This window comes from Theropithecus gelada, unplaced genomic scaffold (assembly GCF_003255815.1).
Source record: "Theropithecus gelada isolate Dixy unplaced genomic scaffold, Tgel_1.0 HiC_scaffold_15989, whole genome shotgun sequence".
NCBI lineage: Eukaryota > Metazoa > Chordata > Mammalia > Primates > Cercopithecidae > Theropithecus > Theropithecus gelada.
In genome coordinates, this window is record NW_020257756.1 from 2,028,911 (window position 1) to 2,046,630 (window position 17,720).

At 37.0% G+C, this 17,720-nt stretch overlaps 1 protein-coding gene across 6 annotated transcripts in view; it reads right to left on the reverse strand.

Annotated features, from left to right (window-relative positions):
- LOC112617290 (periphilin-1) overlaps positions 1 to 17,720 on the reverse strand; it is a 220,306-nt gene that overhangs the window by 87,216 nt on the left and 115,370 nt on the right. For 3 of the 6 annotated variants that reach the window (XM_025374039.1, XM_025374041.1, XM_025374044.1), the window contains exons 3-4: positions 13,631 to 13,795; positions 10,434 to 10,495 (exon numbers count right to left, since the gene is read on the reverse strand). In XM_025374039.1, the coding sequence (XP_025229824.1) occupies positions 10,434 to 10,495; positions 13,631 to 13,795 (227 nt within the window). The remainder of the gene's footprint in view (positions 1 to 10,433; positions 10,496 to 13,630; positions 13,796 to 17,720) is intronic. The other 3 variants (XM_025374042.1, XM_025374043.1, XM_025374045.1) reach the window with 1 other exon arrangement.

The window sequence follows — 17,720 nt, forward strand, 5'->3', positions numbered from 1 at the left end:
TTATTTCCACATCCAACAAGCATGCCTGTTAATTTTCTACTTCCTAAGTATCTATCAAATTTAACCCTTTTCCCCATTCCAACTCCCCTTCTCCAATTCAGATATTCATAATTTCTTGTTCAATCTCCAATGTCATCTTTAAAAGTCATCCTCTACACCGAACACAAAATAAACTACAATCTCATTAGTTTACCTTACCCCTCCTCTCCCTACCTGGTTAATATTTCTCAGCAGTTAATATTTTCTTAGTAGTAACTGCTAATAGGATAAAGCTCCTACAGTGAACTTTTTCTAGAACCATAGCACAGGATAAGGGTTGCTTTGTCTTCCTCGAGCACTTATACAGCTTCACCCTATTTCAGATTATGTTATCTACTTGTACATTCATTTCACTCTCTAGATGGTAAGCTGGTGATATAAGCATGGTGCCCTACATATAAACATTTGTACTACTCAAAAAACATTTGCACCACTTAATTAAACCAAAAATGTTCTATAGTATTGTTCTCTGTCAAACAGTAAATTGCCTAAGATAAAACTTGCTACAGTAAAATTAAACAGAAAATCTACTCTATTTTTAAAAAAATAAGTATGAAAATACTCAACACTACTTAATCAAAAATTTCCATAAGTGAATACAGAAAAGTACCCCAGTACTTTTTTTATTTTTATTTTTTATTGTTTGAGACAGAGTCTCACTCTGTTGCCCAGGCTCACTGCAACTCTGCCTCCCAGGTTCAAGTGATTCTCGTGCCTCAGCCTTCCGAGCAGCTGGGATTACAGGAGCATGCCACCACACCCAGATAATTTTTGTACTTTTAGTAGAGATGGGGTTTCGCTATGCTGGCCAGGCTGGTCTCAAACTCCTGACCTCAGGTGATCCACCCACCTCGGGCTCCCAAAGTGCTTGGATTACAAGCGTGAGCCACCCAGGCTGGTCTCAAACTCCTGACCTCAGGTGATCCACCCGCCTCGGGATCCCAAAGTGTTTGGATTACAAGCGTGAGCCACCTGCCTGGCCTTTTTTTTTTTAATTTTTTGAGAGGTTCTCACTCTTGTCACCCAGGCTGGAGTGCAGTGCTGTGATCACAGCTCACTGCAACCTCAACCTCCCAGGCTCAAGCAATTCACCCACATCAGCTTCCAAAGGTACCAAGCGCATGCCACCACACCCAACTAATTTTTTTGTTTTTTTTTTGTAGAAATGGGGTCTCCTTATGTTGCCCTGACTGGTCTCGAACTCCTGGGCTGAAGCTATCCTCCCACTTCAGCCTCCCAAAGTGCTGAGATTACAGGCGTGAGCCACCACACCCAGCCCCTAGTATTTAAAAATAAAGTATATTGGCCACTTGATGATACTCTTGTTCCATATTTTAAAACATATAATACTTTAAATCAGTTCCATCCTAAGATTTATCACTATTATTTTATTCTATTTTGAGACAGAGTTTCACTCTTATTGCCCAAGCTGGAGTGCAGTGGTGCAATCTTGGCTCACTGCAACCTCCGCTTCCCAGGTTCAAGCAATTTTCATGCCTCAGTCTCCTGAGTAGCTGGGACTACAGGCATGTGCCACCATGCCTGGCTAATTTTTGTATTTTTAGTAGAGACAGGGTTTTGCCATGTTGGCCAGGCTGGTCTCAAACTCCCGGCCTCAAGTGATCCGCCCACCTTGGCCTCTCAAAATGCTGGGATTACAGGTGTGAGCCACTGCACCCAACCACTAAGGTTTATTATAAGATCTCATAACTACAAGGGGAGAAAATGACCTGAAAACAACTCATCCTAAGTCACTAACTCTTGGTAGAGTATGACATGTTTCTTTGATACGAAATGAAATAAATCCTGATATATTCTGAATTTCATCTACAAACATGTTTTGAAAAAAAAAAGACATTATAATCATTGTGTAAATACAGAAACAAGGTGAGCAGGTGATGACACACTTGAAATGTAGATAACTTTACCAGGCATACCCAAATATGAAAGTGATCACTTTCAGAGTGGGGCGGGGCAGTGGGGAGTGGGCAGCAGGGAAAAAGACAGAAAACTTGACACATGCTCTTTTGTTCCATTAGCTGTTATTTAATTCAGTTGCTTCCAATAATTCTACACTTCCATTAGTAAAACACATTTGAATATAAACCACTAATACATGTATGCTAGATTTATAAAGTACATAATGTTCTACAACATGAAACACATAACAACGTGAAAAAAAAAACAGCTAGGGCATAAAGTTCCACTGCCAGTAATAGGCCTGTGGAAAATGGTGTGAAAGCAAGGTGGCCCTGTAATACCCACCCAGTGGTGGCAAACTACAAAAAATAAAAATAAAAAATTTAATTAAATAATTAATTTTAAAAATGGTGCTGGAGAGAGCAAGAAGGAAGACTCATGTGGTCAGAATAATAACCACTTTTAGGGGTGTGAACAAACACAGTGATGATACTGGTGTCAGGTCTGGAATTTGACTTTATCTTACCTACAAGGTTATAAATTAGACTGTTACTGTTTCCTGGATCCTAGCAGACTTACGGGTCAGAAAAAAAACTTTATCACTCATAGCACGGCAAGCAACACAAGCATTGGCATGTTTGTGTCAGTTCGCTCTGGTACCACGTCCAGGGGTAACGTGATAGAAGCCTAGATATATGTGGCACATGCAGTGGGTGTGGGTCACAACTGAGGAACACTGAACTTTTTACACCAAGCAATAAGCAAGCCTGCTATTTGACAAACAGGGAGACATTACTCTGGCCTTCAAGATTGCTCATTACAAACACATTTCAAGATTGCTCATTACAAACACATCTCTGAGAACTACCCTGAATAATGAGTGAACAGAGTCTTGCATATCTCGGCAAGATGCGCAGAAGTGTAAGACACCCACAGAGGACTGTCTCTCCTAACAACTGGGAGCCAGATTTCCCACAGATGGAAAAAGGAGATAAAAGTATGAAATAAAGGAAAAGGTATTGCCATGATCTCATAGTCATGAATACATACAAACACTGTATAAAAATAAATGCAGAAGTAAAAGTCTGTGTGTGTCTGTGTGTTCAGATTCTTGGCTTCAAAAAATCACTCTCCACTGCAGAAAGCCTGTGTTCCTTGGAGAAACACCTGCATTTAGAGTGAGGCAGAGAAGCCTGAGACTGAAACATCTTGTGTCAGAAAGAGGTGACCAAAGAATGATGTCGACATGTCAAAACAACACAAATGACCCTGGTTTGGCGATGGATTCTTAGACACCAAAAGCATGAACAACAAAAGAAAAAAAATAAATTGGACTTCATGAAAATTTAAAATGTGCATCAAAGAACATTATCAATAAAGCAAAAAGACAATTAACAGAATGGAAGAAAATATTGCAAATCATGTATCAGGAATAGCTTAATATCATACTCCTAAAATTCAACAACAAAAAGACAAAAAACCCAGTTTAAAAAAAAAAAAAATCAAAAAACTCAAAACAGACATTACTCCAAAGATATACAAATGACCAATAAGCACAAGAAATGATGTTCATCATCACTAGTATCATTAGGAAAATGCAAATCAAAACCACAATGAGATACGACTTCATGCTCACAAGGATGGTTACACACACAGACACAGACACAGACACAGACACACACGGAATATAACAAGCATTGGCAAGAATGTGGAGCAACTGGGAACCTTCTACATTGTTAACAGGAAAGTAAAATGGTGCTGCCACTATGGAAAATGGCTTGGTGGTTCCTCAAAAAAGATAAGCATGGAATTACCATATGATTCAGTAATTCCACTCTTACAAATGTACCCAAAAACCTGAAAACACGGACTCAAAAGAGATATTTGTACATCAATATTCACTGTAGCATTTATTCACAATGCCAAAAGTTGAAAACACTTCAAATGTGGGTTTCTGTACCCACTAGAATTAAATTAATTCTATTCAACACTGTCAATAGAATTAATGCTCATGAATTGTGTACTTAAAAATTACGTAAATGGCATACTTTATTGTGTCATATATATTCTGTCACAAGAAAATATTTGAAAAACAAAACCAACCAACCAACCACAGAAGCTAACTTGAAGGGACTCTCACTGGCCAAATTTGAGCATCAAAATAGTGACAGCAATGAATTACAACCCACTGAATAAAATAGGAATCTATTAGTCCATACATACATAAACAAAGTTTTGTCTGTTTTAAGGGGGTAAAGAGGTGAAGAGAAAGTTCTTCCTTACAATAGAACGCCAGCATAATAAATATAGAAAGAATGGGCTAACCACCCATTAAAACCCATCATATTTGTTTAGTAGGGTTGGACTGCCGTAACAAATTATCACAGGCTTAAACAACAAACTATTTATATTTCTCATAGTTCTGGAGCTGGGAAATCCAAGATCAAGGTACGAGCAGATCTGGTGTCCAGTGAGGACCTTCTTCTTGGTTTGACAATGGTTGTCTTCTCATTGTATCCTCACATGGTGGAGAGCAAGCTCTTATGTCTCTTCTCAATAAGGTACCAATCCCATTCATGAGGAATCCACCTTTATGACCAAATCTTACCTCCCAAAAGGCCTACCTCCTAATACCATCACAGTGGGGGGCTAAGATTTCAACATGAATTTGAGGGGACATAAATACTATGTCCATAATATTAATAATTAACTCGGGCAAAACCATCAGTGGATGCTAAAACTAGCAGCTGAAAGTGAACAAGAAATGATACAATCACATAGTTTCAAAGTATCTCCACACAAAGCAATTTCAGGGGGAAGGACAACTTAATAGTAAAGAAACTTTGCAGACTCCATTTTAAACAAGTGATAAAAGTCAAAGATACCAATAAGGGCACAAACCAACAACATGTGCAGCCTATAGGAAGAAAAAGAATTCAGCGGCTGGGCGCCGTGGCTCATGCCTGTAATCCAAGCACTTTGGGAGGCCAAGGCAGGCAGATCACGAGGTCAGGAGTCCGAGACCAGCCTGGCCAACATAGTGAAACATCGTCTCTACTGCAAATACAAAAATTAGCCAGGTATGGTGGCACACGCCTGCAGTCCCAGCTACACGGAGGCTGAGGCAGGGGAATCACTTGAATCTGGGAGGCAGAGGTTGCAGTGAGCCAAGACCACGCCACTGCACTCCAGCCTGGGTGACAGAGTGAGACTTCGTCTCAAAAAAAAAAAAACCAAAAAAAACTTAGCATCACTTCAGGAACTGTCCTGGCAAAAACGTACAACCTAGACCTAATCTCTAATCATGAAGAAATACAAGACAAACCTAAACTGAGAAAGAAAAAAAACAACTTGCCAAAAACACTAAACCATAAAAATCAAGGGAAGACTAAGGAGCTGTTCCAGATTGAAGAAGCCTATGAAAATGTGATTTGTGAGCCCAGATTAAATTTTTTTGCTATAAAGCACATTACTGGGGGCATTTCTGGAGACATTGATGAAATCTCTAGTGAAGGGTTACAGGAGTTCTTTCAGTTATTCTCGCAATTTTTCTTTTCTTTTTTTTTTTTTTTTTTTGAGACGGAGTCTCACTCTGTTGCTTAGGCTGGATGGAGTGCAATGGGTGATCTCAGCTCACTGCAGCCTCCATCTCCTGAGTTTAAGTGATTCTCCTGCTTCAGCCTCCCGAGTAGCTGGGACTACAGGTGTGTGCCACCACGCCTGACTAATTTTTGTATTTTTAATGCAGACGAGGTTTTGTCATAATGGCTAGGCTAGTCTCAAACTCCTGACTTCAAGTGATCCACCTGCCTCAGCCTCCCAAAGTGCTGGGATTAAAGGCGTGAGCCATCGTCCCTGGTCAGTTTTTCAAATCTTTTAATATTTTCTTCCTACAGGACAAAGAATCACTTTGTATACCCCACTGACAGAAACAAAAACACTGACATGGCTTTCCTAATTGCTCAGAACATTACCAACAGATACAACTATTCTCTTTGCATGGTTTACAATGCATTAAATCTTTTTCTACAACAACAGCTATTTTCTGTTCACAAAGTCTTTCAAGTAGGAAAGCTTCAGTGAGCCCACCTGATATAGAGACCAGCTTACAGAAGCCAGATAGATGCCAGGCAGTAAAAGCTATAGCTACTGTGATAGCATAAAACCTGAGACATTATTGAAGATACTCAAACATCAAGTGAAGACATAGGCAGATATGGACAATACAAATACTCTCTATTCCCTGCTTTTTCTTCGTAAAAATTATGTTTTGTTATTTGTTAAATATGTATAATTCATATTAAAATGTAGGCTACATGAAATTGAAGGCTTTATATTCCCAAAGACTAGAAGAACATCTGACACATCAAACACCACAAGAAATATTTAATAAATGAATGAATATACCATCCAGAATTAACTCCATACCCCGAAAACAGAGAATATACCTTGTTTTAATGCCCATGGTATAGTTATGGAAGCTGACCAACTAATGAACCATTAATAATCATGGATTTTAAAAGTAAAATTACAGTACAGGGGCAACACTATCATCACAGAATAATTAGAATACAGTATGTCAGAATCTGTGTAAATTACTATATATCAGAATCATGGGATACAGTTATGGCACTACTTAAAGGAAATTTCAAACTACTTACATTAAATAAGAAAAATAAACTATTCAAATTAAAATGTTAAGATTTTTATTAAAAACAAATAAAACACATGTGTAAAAGCATTTTTAGCAGGCAAACTGACATCTATTAATATTTGCAATACATATATATACCCACTGACCCAGAAATTCTGCTTCTAGTAACCTATCTTATAAAAACTAAAGTACTAATTCATGAAAATATTATGTACCAGAATTTACTGCAGCACTGTTTTGTACTGTAAACAGAGTGACTAGCTAAATTATTTGGCATATCCTCACCATGAACTATTACTTGGCCATTAAAAAGACTCAATTTGGTTGGATTATAGGCTCATGCCTATAATCCCAGCACTTTGGGAGACCAAGGCAGGAGGACTGCTTGAGCCCAGGAGTTCAAGACCATCTGAGGCAATAAAGTGAGACCTCATCTCTACAAAAAAGTTAAAAAATAAAATAAAATAAAATAGATGGGTATGGTAGTGCACACCTGTGGTCCCAGCTACTTGGCAGGCTAAGACAGGAGGAATGCTTAAGCCTGGCAGTTTCAGGCCACAGTGAGCCGTGATCACAACATTGCACTCAAGCCTGGGCAACAGAACTTTGTCTCAAAAAAAAAAAACAACAAAAAAGACTCAGTTAAACAATCAAAAACCCTAAATGTTTATGAATATAGAGAAAAATATGGAAGAATTTATACCAAGATGTTATCATGGCTGTGGCGATGAGAGATTTATATATGTGTTTTTATTTCATTTATGTGAAATTTTATATGCATACACAAAATGTTTTTTTAAAAAAGACAGGAAGAGAAAAATAAAATTAACATAAAAACTGTTATTTTACAAACTGAAAAATCACAATGGCAAAGATATAGAATCAACCTAAATGTCCATCAATGGATGACTGGATAAAGAAAATGCAGTACATACAGACAATGGCATACTATTCAGCCATAAAAAAGAGTGAAATCATGTCTTCTGCAGCAACGTGGATGGAACTGCAGGCCATTATCTTAAGTGAAACAACTCAGAAACATAAAGTCAGAGACTGAATGTCCTCACTTCTCACTAATAAGTGGGAGCTAGATAATGTGTACATATGGACATAGAGAGTGGAATGAGAGAAAAGAGAGACTTGGAAGGGTGAGAGGCGACTGAGGGATGAGAAATTACTTAATGGGTACAATATACGTTATTCAAGTGGTGGGATACACTAAAAACCGAGACTTCACCACTACACAATATATTCATGCAACAAAACTGCACTTGTATCCATTAAAATTATACAAATAAAAAATAATAAAAATAAATAAAAACAATTAAGTTAAAATAAATTTATTTGCAGATATTTCTTTGGAGGAGAAAAATAAGCCACTAGATGATCTAATTTTTCAAAGTGTTTTACAATTCTGCTTTTCATATAGGTCTTAATTATATCAGACATTATCTGGATATATCAGGCTCCGGTGTCACGTTTTTTAAATATTTATCTCAGCACACTATTTATTGAAAAGTTCATTCTTTCTCCATTGGATTTGTAATGCCACTGCTACTATATCCAAAACTCCAGATATATTTAGATTTATTTGCAGATTCTGTTTCACTGGTCTATTTGACATCAACAGTACAACACTGTTTACATCACTACAGCTTTATAATTACGCACATATGGTATCTTGAGTCTTCACGTCTTTTTCAAGGCATTTTTGCCATTTAGCCCTTTACTCTTTCATATTACTTTTAAAAATCAACTTGTCAACTTCCATGCAAAATAAAAAATAAAAAAATTTTGATTTTTGACTGGAACCAAATTAAATTATCACCTTAATTTGAGGAGAACTGATATTTATATGACATTGAGTCTTCCTAGCTAAGGATGTCATGATTCTCCTTTTACTCTGATTTACTTTTATTTCCTTTAGAAATGACTTGTAATTTCCTTATATAGGTCTCATACACTTTTGGTGTGTTTATTCCTATTATTCATTACAGTTTTTATGGTAAAGTATTTTGAAAACAAATTTTCTAATTTATGCTGATAGCTGATCTTATTACATTGAACCTTGCTAATTTCCTAATAGTTCTTGTAGTCTATAGACTTTCCTAGATTTTCTGCATAATTATATTATCTTTAAATAGTTGTGTTTTTCATTCTAATTCTTACAACTTATTTATTTTTCGCTTTACTGTAGGGGTTGTTACCATGTTGAGTGGAAGCAGTGACTAGGTGTCATTGTTTGGTTCTGATTTTAAAGCAAATGTTTCTAACTTTACTACTCAGTATAGCAAATGCCCAATTACCCAGTCAAGGAAATTCTCTTTCCATTCCCAGCTGGCTATTTTTATAACTACTCAGTGATGAATTTTATCAAAGCATTTTTTTCAGCATCTGTTCTATTACTTCTTTTGGAAGAAACAGTCTGCCATGGGTTCTGAATGTCCCTGCACATAATTGCCATGTATGTCAAATTCCAAGACCAAACTATCCACTGACACTGAACAGTTTCTGAGGCTGGTTACAGAGACGATTAAAAAGGTTAAGGTGACCACAATGTGACTACCATGGCAGGTCACTCCCAGGGAAAAGAGGACTAGCTTGCTTTCTGCTTTCTACAAAAGGTACCAAGCTCTTGACCCTGGGTTCCACAGCCACAGTGTATCCCACTGTGTGCATAGCCACCATCTCTGCCTATCATATCGCCCTGTGGGATTTGGGGACAGGGAACCTGCACTACAATCCTGATCCTCTTGCTGACTGCTGTGCTGTGAATAAAAATCTGTCTTGCTCTGATTCACCGAATCTTGTCTACTTTTGGCATCTATGAAGTTGTGACAGTTGATGCCTTGCCACTCTCTATGAGACTGGGGTTCTTTTCCCTGATAGTTCATAAGAAATCTTTACAAGGCTCCTTTTACAACTTCCAATACCACCACTGTGATGTCATTTAAAAACAAAAACTATCAATCGATTTAAATGTGTCCATCGTTTCCTTCCCACAACTATTCTATTAGATGCCCTCTATAAGTAATCAAAGCCAACAATGATGGAGGCCCTTGCAAAATGTGTTTCCCAAAAGAACTTTATTAAAGAAACTGAGATAATGCCTTACAATACTCTTTGTAAGAACCCAAGTATTTCCAGAATACTTCTGAAAAAATGCCTTACTTTCTAATTAAGCAAACCTATCAAATTAAGTTCTAATTAAGTAAACCTCATAATCCATACCACACATTAATTTAATAATTAACTTGCAAAATTACATCAATAGTTTTTTGTTTTTTGTTTTTTTTTAAAGACAGAGTCTCACTCTGTTGCCCAGGCTGGAGTGCAGTTGCATGATCTCAGCTCACTGCAACCTCCACCTCCCAGGTTCAAGCAATTCTCCTGCCTCAACCTCCCGAGTAGCTGGGATTACAGGCGACCACCACCATGCCTAGTTAATTTTTTTTTTTTTGTACTTTTAGTAAAGGCGGGGTTCTACCATGTTGGCCAGGCTGGTCTCGAACTCCTGACCTCAAGTAATTTGCCCACCTTGGCCTCCCAAAGCACAGAGATTACCAGTGTGAGCCACCACACCAGGCCCAAATATTTTTAAATATATTTTTTATGATTTACAAAATGCCAAGTTATGTGGAACACTAGTTATCAGTGCTATTATACTGCATAGTCACATAAAGAATATAATGCTTGTTGCTTTCAAACTCTAAAATCCCAGTAAAATATTTCATCTATGTGCTTGAGTCTATATTTCAAAAGCAGACATCTCGATGAGTCAAGTATCAAAGTACTTATGCTATTATTTTTATCCTTTTACCTGTATTCAGGTTGCCTGCTTGCAGAATGATCATCTCTTGTCCATCTATAGCCAGATTCATCCTGTAACATAAAAAAGCTACTTAGCTATTTGTTTACATTATTTTGGACAAGTGGGATATATCTAACAACACTATCAGAAACTAGTCTAAATTTCCCTCAACTTCAAAGGCATAAAAAGGAAAAAACATTCAACAAGTCATCCATTTCAACAACTGAAAGAGTAGACTAACTGAGAACCTGTGGTACCATTTATCTCTATTAAAATGCTTAAATTATTTATTTGGTAGACTCAAACCACCTAATTGCCAAAGACACATATATCAATATCACAACAGTAAAGGGCTATTTGAGGACATAGTCTAAATTTAATAAAGCACACATTTCTCAACCTCACATTTTTCCTTCTGTCAAGTTCTCTCACTAATTTTCAGATTCAAGCCCAATGAAAAACTTGCCACTTTCCCATTTTCCTGCTCAAGTTTTATTTTCTCACCTTATTTTCAATTAAAAACCAAACTGGAAACAATATAAGAAACTGTCACTTACTGATAATCTGTATCAGAATAAGATTTAAATTTAGTTAAGTTTAAATAAATTTAAAATTAATCAAATAAAGCACATTCTGTTCTCTAAGACAGACATATATGCAAAGGTGCATCAAAAAGAACCATATAGCAATCCACACCAAATTACTTTAAAATTACACATAGAATTGGCTGGGCATGGTGGCTCACGCCTGTAATTCCAGCACTTTGGGATGCCGAGGAGGGTGTATCACTTGAGGTCAGGAGTTCAAGACCAGCCTGGCCAACATGGTGAAACCCTATCTCTACAAAAATTAGCCAGGCACGGTGGTGTGTGCCTATAGTCCCAGCTACTTGGGAGGCTGAGGCAGGAGAATTACTTGAACCCAAGAGCTGGAGGTTGCAGTGAGCCAAGATCGTGCCACTGCACTCCAGCCTGGGCAACAGAATGAGATGCTATCTCAAAATATAAATAAATAAAATTATACATAGAATAATACAATATGCAAATTATGTATCAGGAAAATGGATTCATCTAAAATAAATCTTCCTCTTTAGCATCACATACCCTATTCTTATATAAATAAAATATAATCATTTTCCATCTCAATATTAAATATAAACACAATTCGAAACTTAACCGCAATAATAAAATATTAAATCAAGTAATCTGCTTGCATTACATAACTGAACTCTAGATAAGAATTAGTGTCATGAGAGTCTTAAGGATCACAAGCCTGCTTGTCTGTTTGAAGGGAATTAAAAAAAAAAAAGTTATACACACAAAAGTATAAAGACAAATACAACTGGTAACAATATTAGAAAAAACTGCCATTGAAGCTCTATTATGCTACAAGTTTTTAGGAAAAAAAAAATCAGTTTCATGAGATTTCAAATACAAACTGGTCCAATGAATAGAAAACTCACATAGCATTTTCATAAAAGCGGTAACAAATGAGAGGGTGCACTAAAATCTCAAACTTTCACCACTATTCAACTCATCCATGTAACCAAAAGCTACTTGAATCCCAAAAGCTACTGAAACAAAATAAAAATTTAATAATAAAGTAAATATGAGGGCCACAAAAAAGAAACAGCATGACATACAAAAACTGAATAAAATAAAAATCAATTCTGTGAAAAGTAAGAAAGCTATAAAACCCCAAACTTTAGAAACAAACACAAGAAAACATTGAATAGTCTCATGACAACTTTGGAATTGTTAGGGGTCACTATGACGCAGTCGGAAGAAAAACCAGACTCCCATATATACCCATCCTGAGTAAATCACCTTACCTCCATTTCTTCAAGCGTAAAATATGAAAACTAATTCCAACAGCCAAAGTGAGGTCAAAATATTTTATAAACAGGGTTTGAATATGTACTGTTAATAGTCATATTATACAGTAGGAGAGGAGGGGAAAGAGAAAAGGTGGAGAAAAAAGAGAAAAGGTAGGATAACAACCTAGCTGAGGAATACTGAAAACATGCAAGGTGGGACAGAGGAATTCCATCAAGGAATAGTATTAAGTTCAATTACAGATTACTGCAACATTAAATACACACTTCTAGATTATTAAGAATGCTCAAGAGAAACAAGTTGTAATCATAATAATAGCAGCTAACTTTTTTTTTTTTTTTTTTTTTTTTTGAGACAAAGTCTCGCTCTGTCACCCAGGCTGGAATGCAGTGATGCGATCTCAGCTCACTACAACCTATGCCTCCCAGGTTTAAGCAATTCTCCTGCCTCAGCCTCCCAAGTAGCTGGGATTACAGGCAACTGCCACCACACCTGACTGATTTTTGTATTTTTAGTAGAGACAGGGTTTTACCATGTTGACCAGGCTGGTCTTGAACTCCTGACTTCAGGTGACCCACCTACCTCAGCCTCCCAAAGTACTGGGATTACAGGTGTGAGCCACCACACCCAGCCAGCTAACATCTTTAAATTGCTTCCTATGACAATGTTTTGAGTGCTTTCTAATCTCAGTTAATAAACAGACTTTAGGCTGGGAGTAGAGGCTCATTCCTGTAATCCTAACACCTTGGGAGGCTGAGGCGGGCAGATCACTTGAGGTCAGGAGTTCGAGACCAGCCTGGCCAACATGGTGAAACCCTGTCTCTACTGAAAATACAAAAATTAGCCAGGCATGGTAGCACGTGCCTGTAATTCCAGCTACTTGGGAGGGTGAGGCAGGAGAATCACTTGAACCCAGAAGGCACAGGTTGTAGTGAGCCAAGATCGCGCCACTGCACTTCAACCTAGGTGACAGAGTAAGACTCTGTCTCAAAAAAAAAAAAAAAGAAAGGTAGGTCATCTAGTAAGAAATGGTAACCACCTGCCCATCACTTATTAAGTACCAAGACAATAGATTACCTTTAAATGGTTTTGCAAATCCCTGCCAATTTTAGGGGATTAAAAAAAAGCAGGCTGGTTGGAATTAATTTCATTTAGATAGTGCCACCCAGAGTGCTTACCTACTTTGTCCAGCACCCCAAGATTCTTGACTACTAGGTCCCATCTGACAGCTCCAGCAGGCAATTCACATGAGAGCATCAAGCAGAAAGTGTTTATTCAACTGCTTTCATGGCCGTCACATAAATTTTTAAAATTACATTAATTTTAAACTTATAAGAAATAACAATTAGTACATGGGGGAAATTTACATACTCCTCTGTGAGGTGGACCACTTCTTCGATCATGAGAAAAACTGCGGCCCTCGTCATAGTCTCGGTAATCAACATGACTGTAATATCTACTGTAGCTTCCTTCACCAGGTCTGTCTAGCAGTGGTGGTTTCTTTGGCACAATATTAACTAGTCTATTGTAGCCATCCTAAAACAGACAAAAAGAAATATATACAAATCACTAATTTCTCTATTTGGTTTTGGAAAGGTTTTAAAAAAAGCACAGGAGTTCTTACCCTTAATCAAATAAGCTAAATGTATAAACAAAAGCATTAATGAAATAACATAAATATAACTCAATACTAAGGTCTTCACATGGATTAAAAGAAATCAAGTTGTTCAATGAAGAAAGCCAGGTGTTCAAAATAACATGCAGCAATGCAAAAACCAATCATAAATAAAAGAAAAAATACAATATTATCATTTTAATAAAAAATAAACTTAAGACAGAATGTTACAGTAGCTCTATCCCTAATTGCCTAACAATTTTAGAAATAAAATTATGTAAGACAGCACTCATATTTGGTCTACTGTGTTTGAACTACACTATTTAGAAAAAATATAAACTATTTACACACGAGCAACAGCTAATGATGATACTGAGCCAGAATGATCAAAAGGAAACATTTTGCTATTTTTCCAGCAGTAATGGAGAGAGGAGAGCCTTTGGCTTTACACGTCTAGAAGCAAAATAAAAGCTGATATAAATTTTGAATTAATTTTCAAAGTACTGCAATACATTGTTAATGTTTTAAAAAATGAATAGGTTTTTTGTGAGACTTGGGGAATTGGACACAGGGAGAACATATGTCTTAGGTTAGTGGCTGCTATAAAATAACAAAAATGATTATCAATGAAAAGAAGTAGAGAGCTACAGAACATATATCCATACATAATCTGGACTTGGGCATTCATGGCACATCAATCAATATCAAATGAAATATATGTTTAAAAAAAAAAAACTGTAAAGCCTGATATAACATAGGATCAATATGAATTAACCAATCTGGAAAAAACCAAAACTTACAAAATATAAAGCCCAACATTCAGAGCTGTTTATCCATCATCCCAAGCCTGTAAAATGAAATTAATACTAACACCTACCTCATGGCATTGTGAGGACTAAATGAGAAATGGAATGCAAAGTGTTTAGTACCGTGTTCAGGCACACAATAAGTTTTCAAAAAATGTTTGCTATATTGATTACTACTGTGCAAGTCTATGGAAAAAAATACAAAGTACGTCAAACTGTTTCCTTAAATTACTTCTTAGCCCTAATGACTACAACTATTCAATTGTTATTAAATGACTATATACTATTCAAATCTCTCAACATGTAGGAAATTTCTCAATGGGTCAGGAAAAAATAAAATCAGTAGTTTATATTTATTTGAGAGCTTAAAAGATCTAACTAATTTTTCCCATGGGGATCTAAGGTGGTTACCTGCTTTAGTATGTTAGATATTAAATTATAAGATATATTCTACATTTACATAAAATGATACCACAAATCAATATATGACTCATTCTTCTACAAACTACCTTTCACAGAGATTTCAATTAAATTTAAGGAAATATTAAGCTGCCCCCCACCCCAAAAAAAACCTGGCATTAAGCCAAAATTAGTAAAATTACAATTTACAGCATTTCTAATTGAAAATTTGTCACTCATAAAATCAGAATAACTGACTTCTCCAAATTCCAATAAACCATAAAAAGCCATTACACAACAGTCTTGTTTGAATATGATTATCTGGAGGGATGGTGGGGCGAGTATGCATGCCTAAACACTTCTATGAATAGAGAGCTTATTGTTTTACAAAGCACTCTGTTCCTCTGTTCAACTGCCCCAGTTAATAGAAAGTTATCTGGGGATTGTAAAATGTATTTGGTAAAACTTTAGGAGAAGTAAAATTCAAATCACATTTAGTTACTTATTTAAAAAGTTGCTTTACCAACTGAAGTAAATGAAAACAATCATTCTAAAAGTTGTTTAATGCCAGGCATGGTGGCTCACACCTGTAATCCTAGCACTTTGGGAGGCCAAGGCTGGTGGATCACTCGAGGTTAGAAGGCTGAGACCAGCCTGGTCAATGTGGTGAAACCCCGTTTCTACTGAAAAAAAAAAAATTAGTCAGGTGAGGTGTGCATGCCTGTAGTGCCAGCTACTCAGGAGGCTGAGGTAGGAGAATCGCTTGAACCCGGAAGATGGAGGTTGCAGTGAGCCGAGACTGCACCACTGCACTCCAGCTGGGGCAACAGAGCAAGACTCCATCTCAAAAAAATAAATAAAATAAAAATAAAAGTTGTTTAATCAGCAAAAGAAAAAAAAATTCAGTAACAGCTCTTATACCTGGCTATAAGGACCAAGTTGGTATTTTGAGAAAGTGTTCAAATATATGTACATTATACCATCTCTGCTCTGTAGATACCTAATCTTAAAGAAAACTCCCTAGCTACATGAAAAGATTTAAGGAAATAAAGATGACTGCAGGAGCCTGTAACAAAGCAGGACTGTATTTTTAAAGTGTTCATGTCTTATCCAGGTATACCATTCAAGGATTTTTGCTCCCAAAAAAATCTATGATGAGTGGCAAAGAATTTAGAATTTCCCTTTCAAATTTTTTTTTTTTTTAGATGGAGTCTCACTCTGCAGCCCGGGCTGGAGTGCAGTGATGCAATCTCAGCTCACTGCAACCTACTCGTCCTAGATTTAAGCAATTCTCCTGTCTCAGCCTCCCGAGTAGTTGTGATTACAGGTGCATGCTACCATGCCCAGCTAATTTTTGTATTTTTAGTAGAGACAGGGTTTCACCATATTAGTCAGGCTGGTCTTGAATTACTGACCTCAAGTAATCCACCTGCCTGGGCCTCCCAAAGTGCTGGGATTAAAGGCATAAGCCACCACACCTGGCCCTTTCAAAAAGATTATATTGTTGAAATTCAAAGAGTATTTTTATTACCTGCATTGCCAGACATGAATAGAAATAACAATACTGTTTGAAATTCTTACGCAAATCTCACATTAAGCTGTAAACATGTAATTTCCCTTTCTATATGCTAACATAGGTACACGGGCTTAAGGTACTACTGATATGTTTGGAACCTCCATTTTAGAAACATATTGGCAAAAAGTCAATTTAAAAATGGACAAAGACCATGAACAGGCATTTCTCCAAACAAGACATAAAAATGGCCAGCTCCCTAGCTGTAGGCAGCTGCCTAGGTTGCCTTGTACCTAGGCAAGCATTACACTGCTGGGAGAACAGTAGCCAATAGCTGACTGGCATTCTGGCCCTGGTTCATGCCAACTCTGTGTTGACTACACCAAGATGCTAGCATAGTTGAAAAGAAAAAGAAAAAAGAAAAAAAAAAAAAAACGAGGCCAGCTGGGCACAGCTGCTCACACCTGTAGTCGCAGATACTTGGGGGGCTAAGGTGGAAGGATCCCTTGAGGCTAGGAGTTCAAGGCTGCAGTGAGCTGATTGGTGACTGTACTCCTCCAGCCTGAGAAAACAGAGTGAGACCCCATCTCCAAGTAATAATATTTTTTTAAAAAAAAGGTCAACAGGTATATGAAAAGGTGCTTGACATCACTAACCATAGGGAAAATGCAAATTAAAACCACTATTGAGATACCCCCTCACACCCTTAAGGATGGCTATGATCAGAAAGACAAGAGACAACAAATGTTGGCGAGGGTATGAGGGAAAGAGAACCCTAGTACACTGTTGGTGGGAATGTAGATTGGTACAGCCATTATAGAAAACAGTATGGAAATTCCTAGAGAAAGTAAAAATAGAACTACCACATGACCCAGTAATCCCTCTTTTGGGTATATTGTATACCCAAAGGTGATGCAATCACCACCTGTTCAAGATATTCACACTCTCATGTTCATTGCAGCATTATTCACAATTGCCAAATTTAGAAACAACTTAAGTTCCCATGGATGAACAAAAGGATCGAGAAAATCTGGTATATAAATATATTAGTGGAATATTATTCATCCTTACAAAAAGAGGGAGATACTACCATTTATGACACATGGATGTACCTGAAGGACATTATGC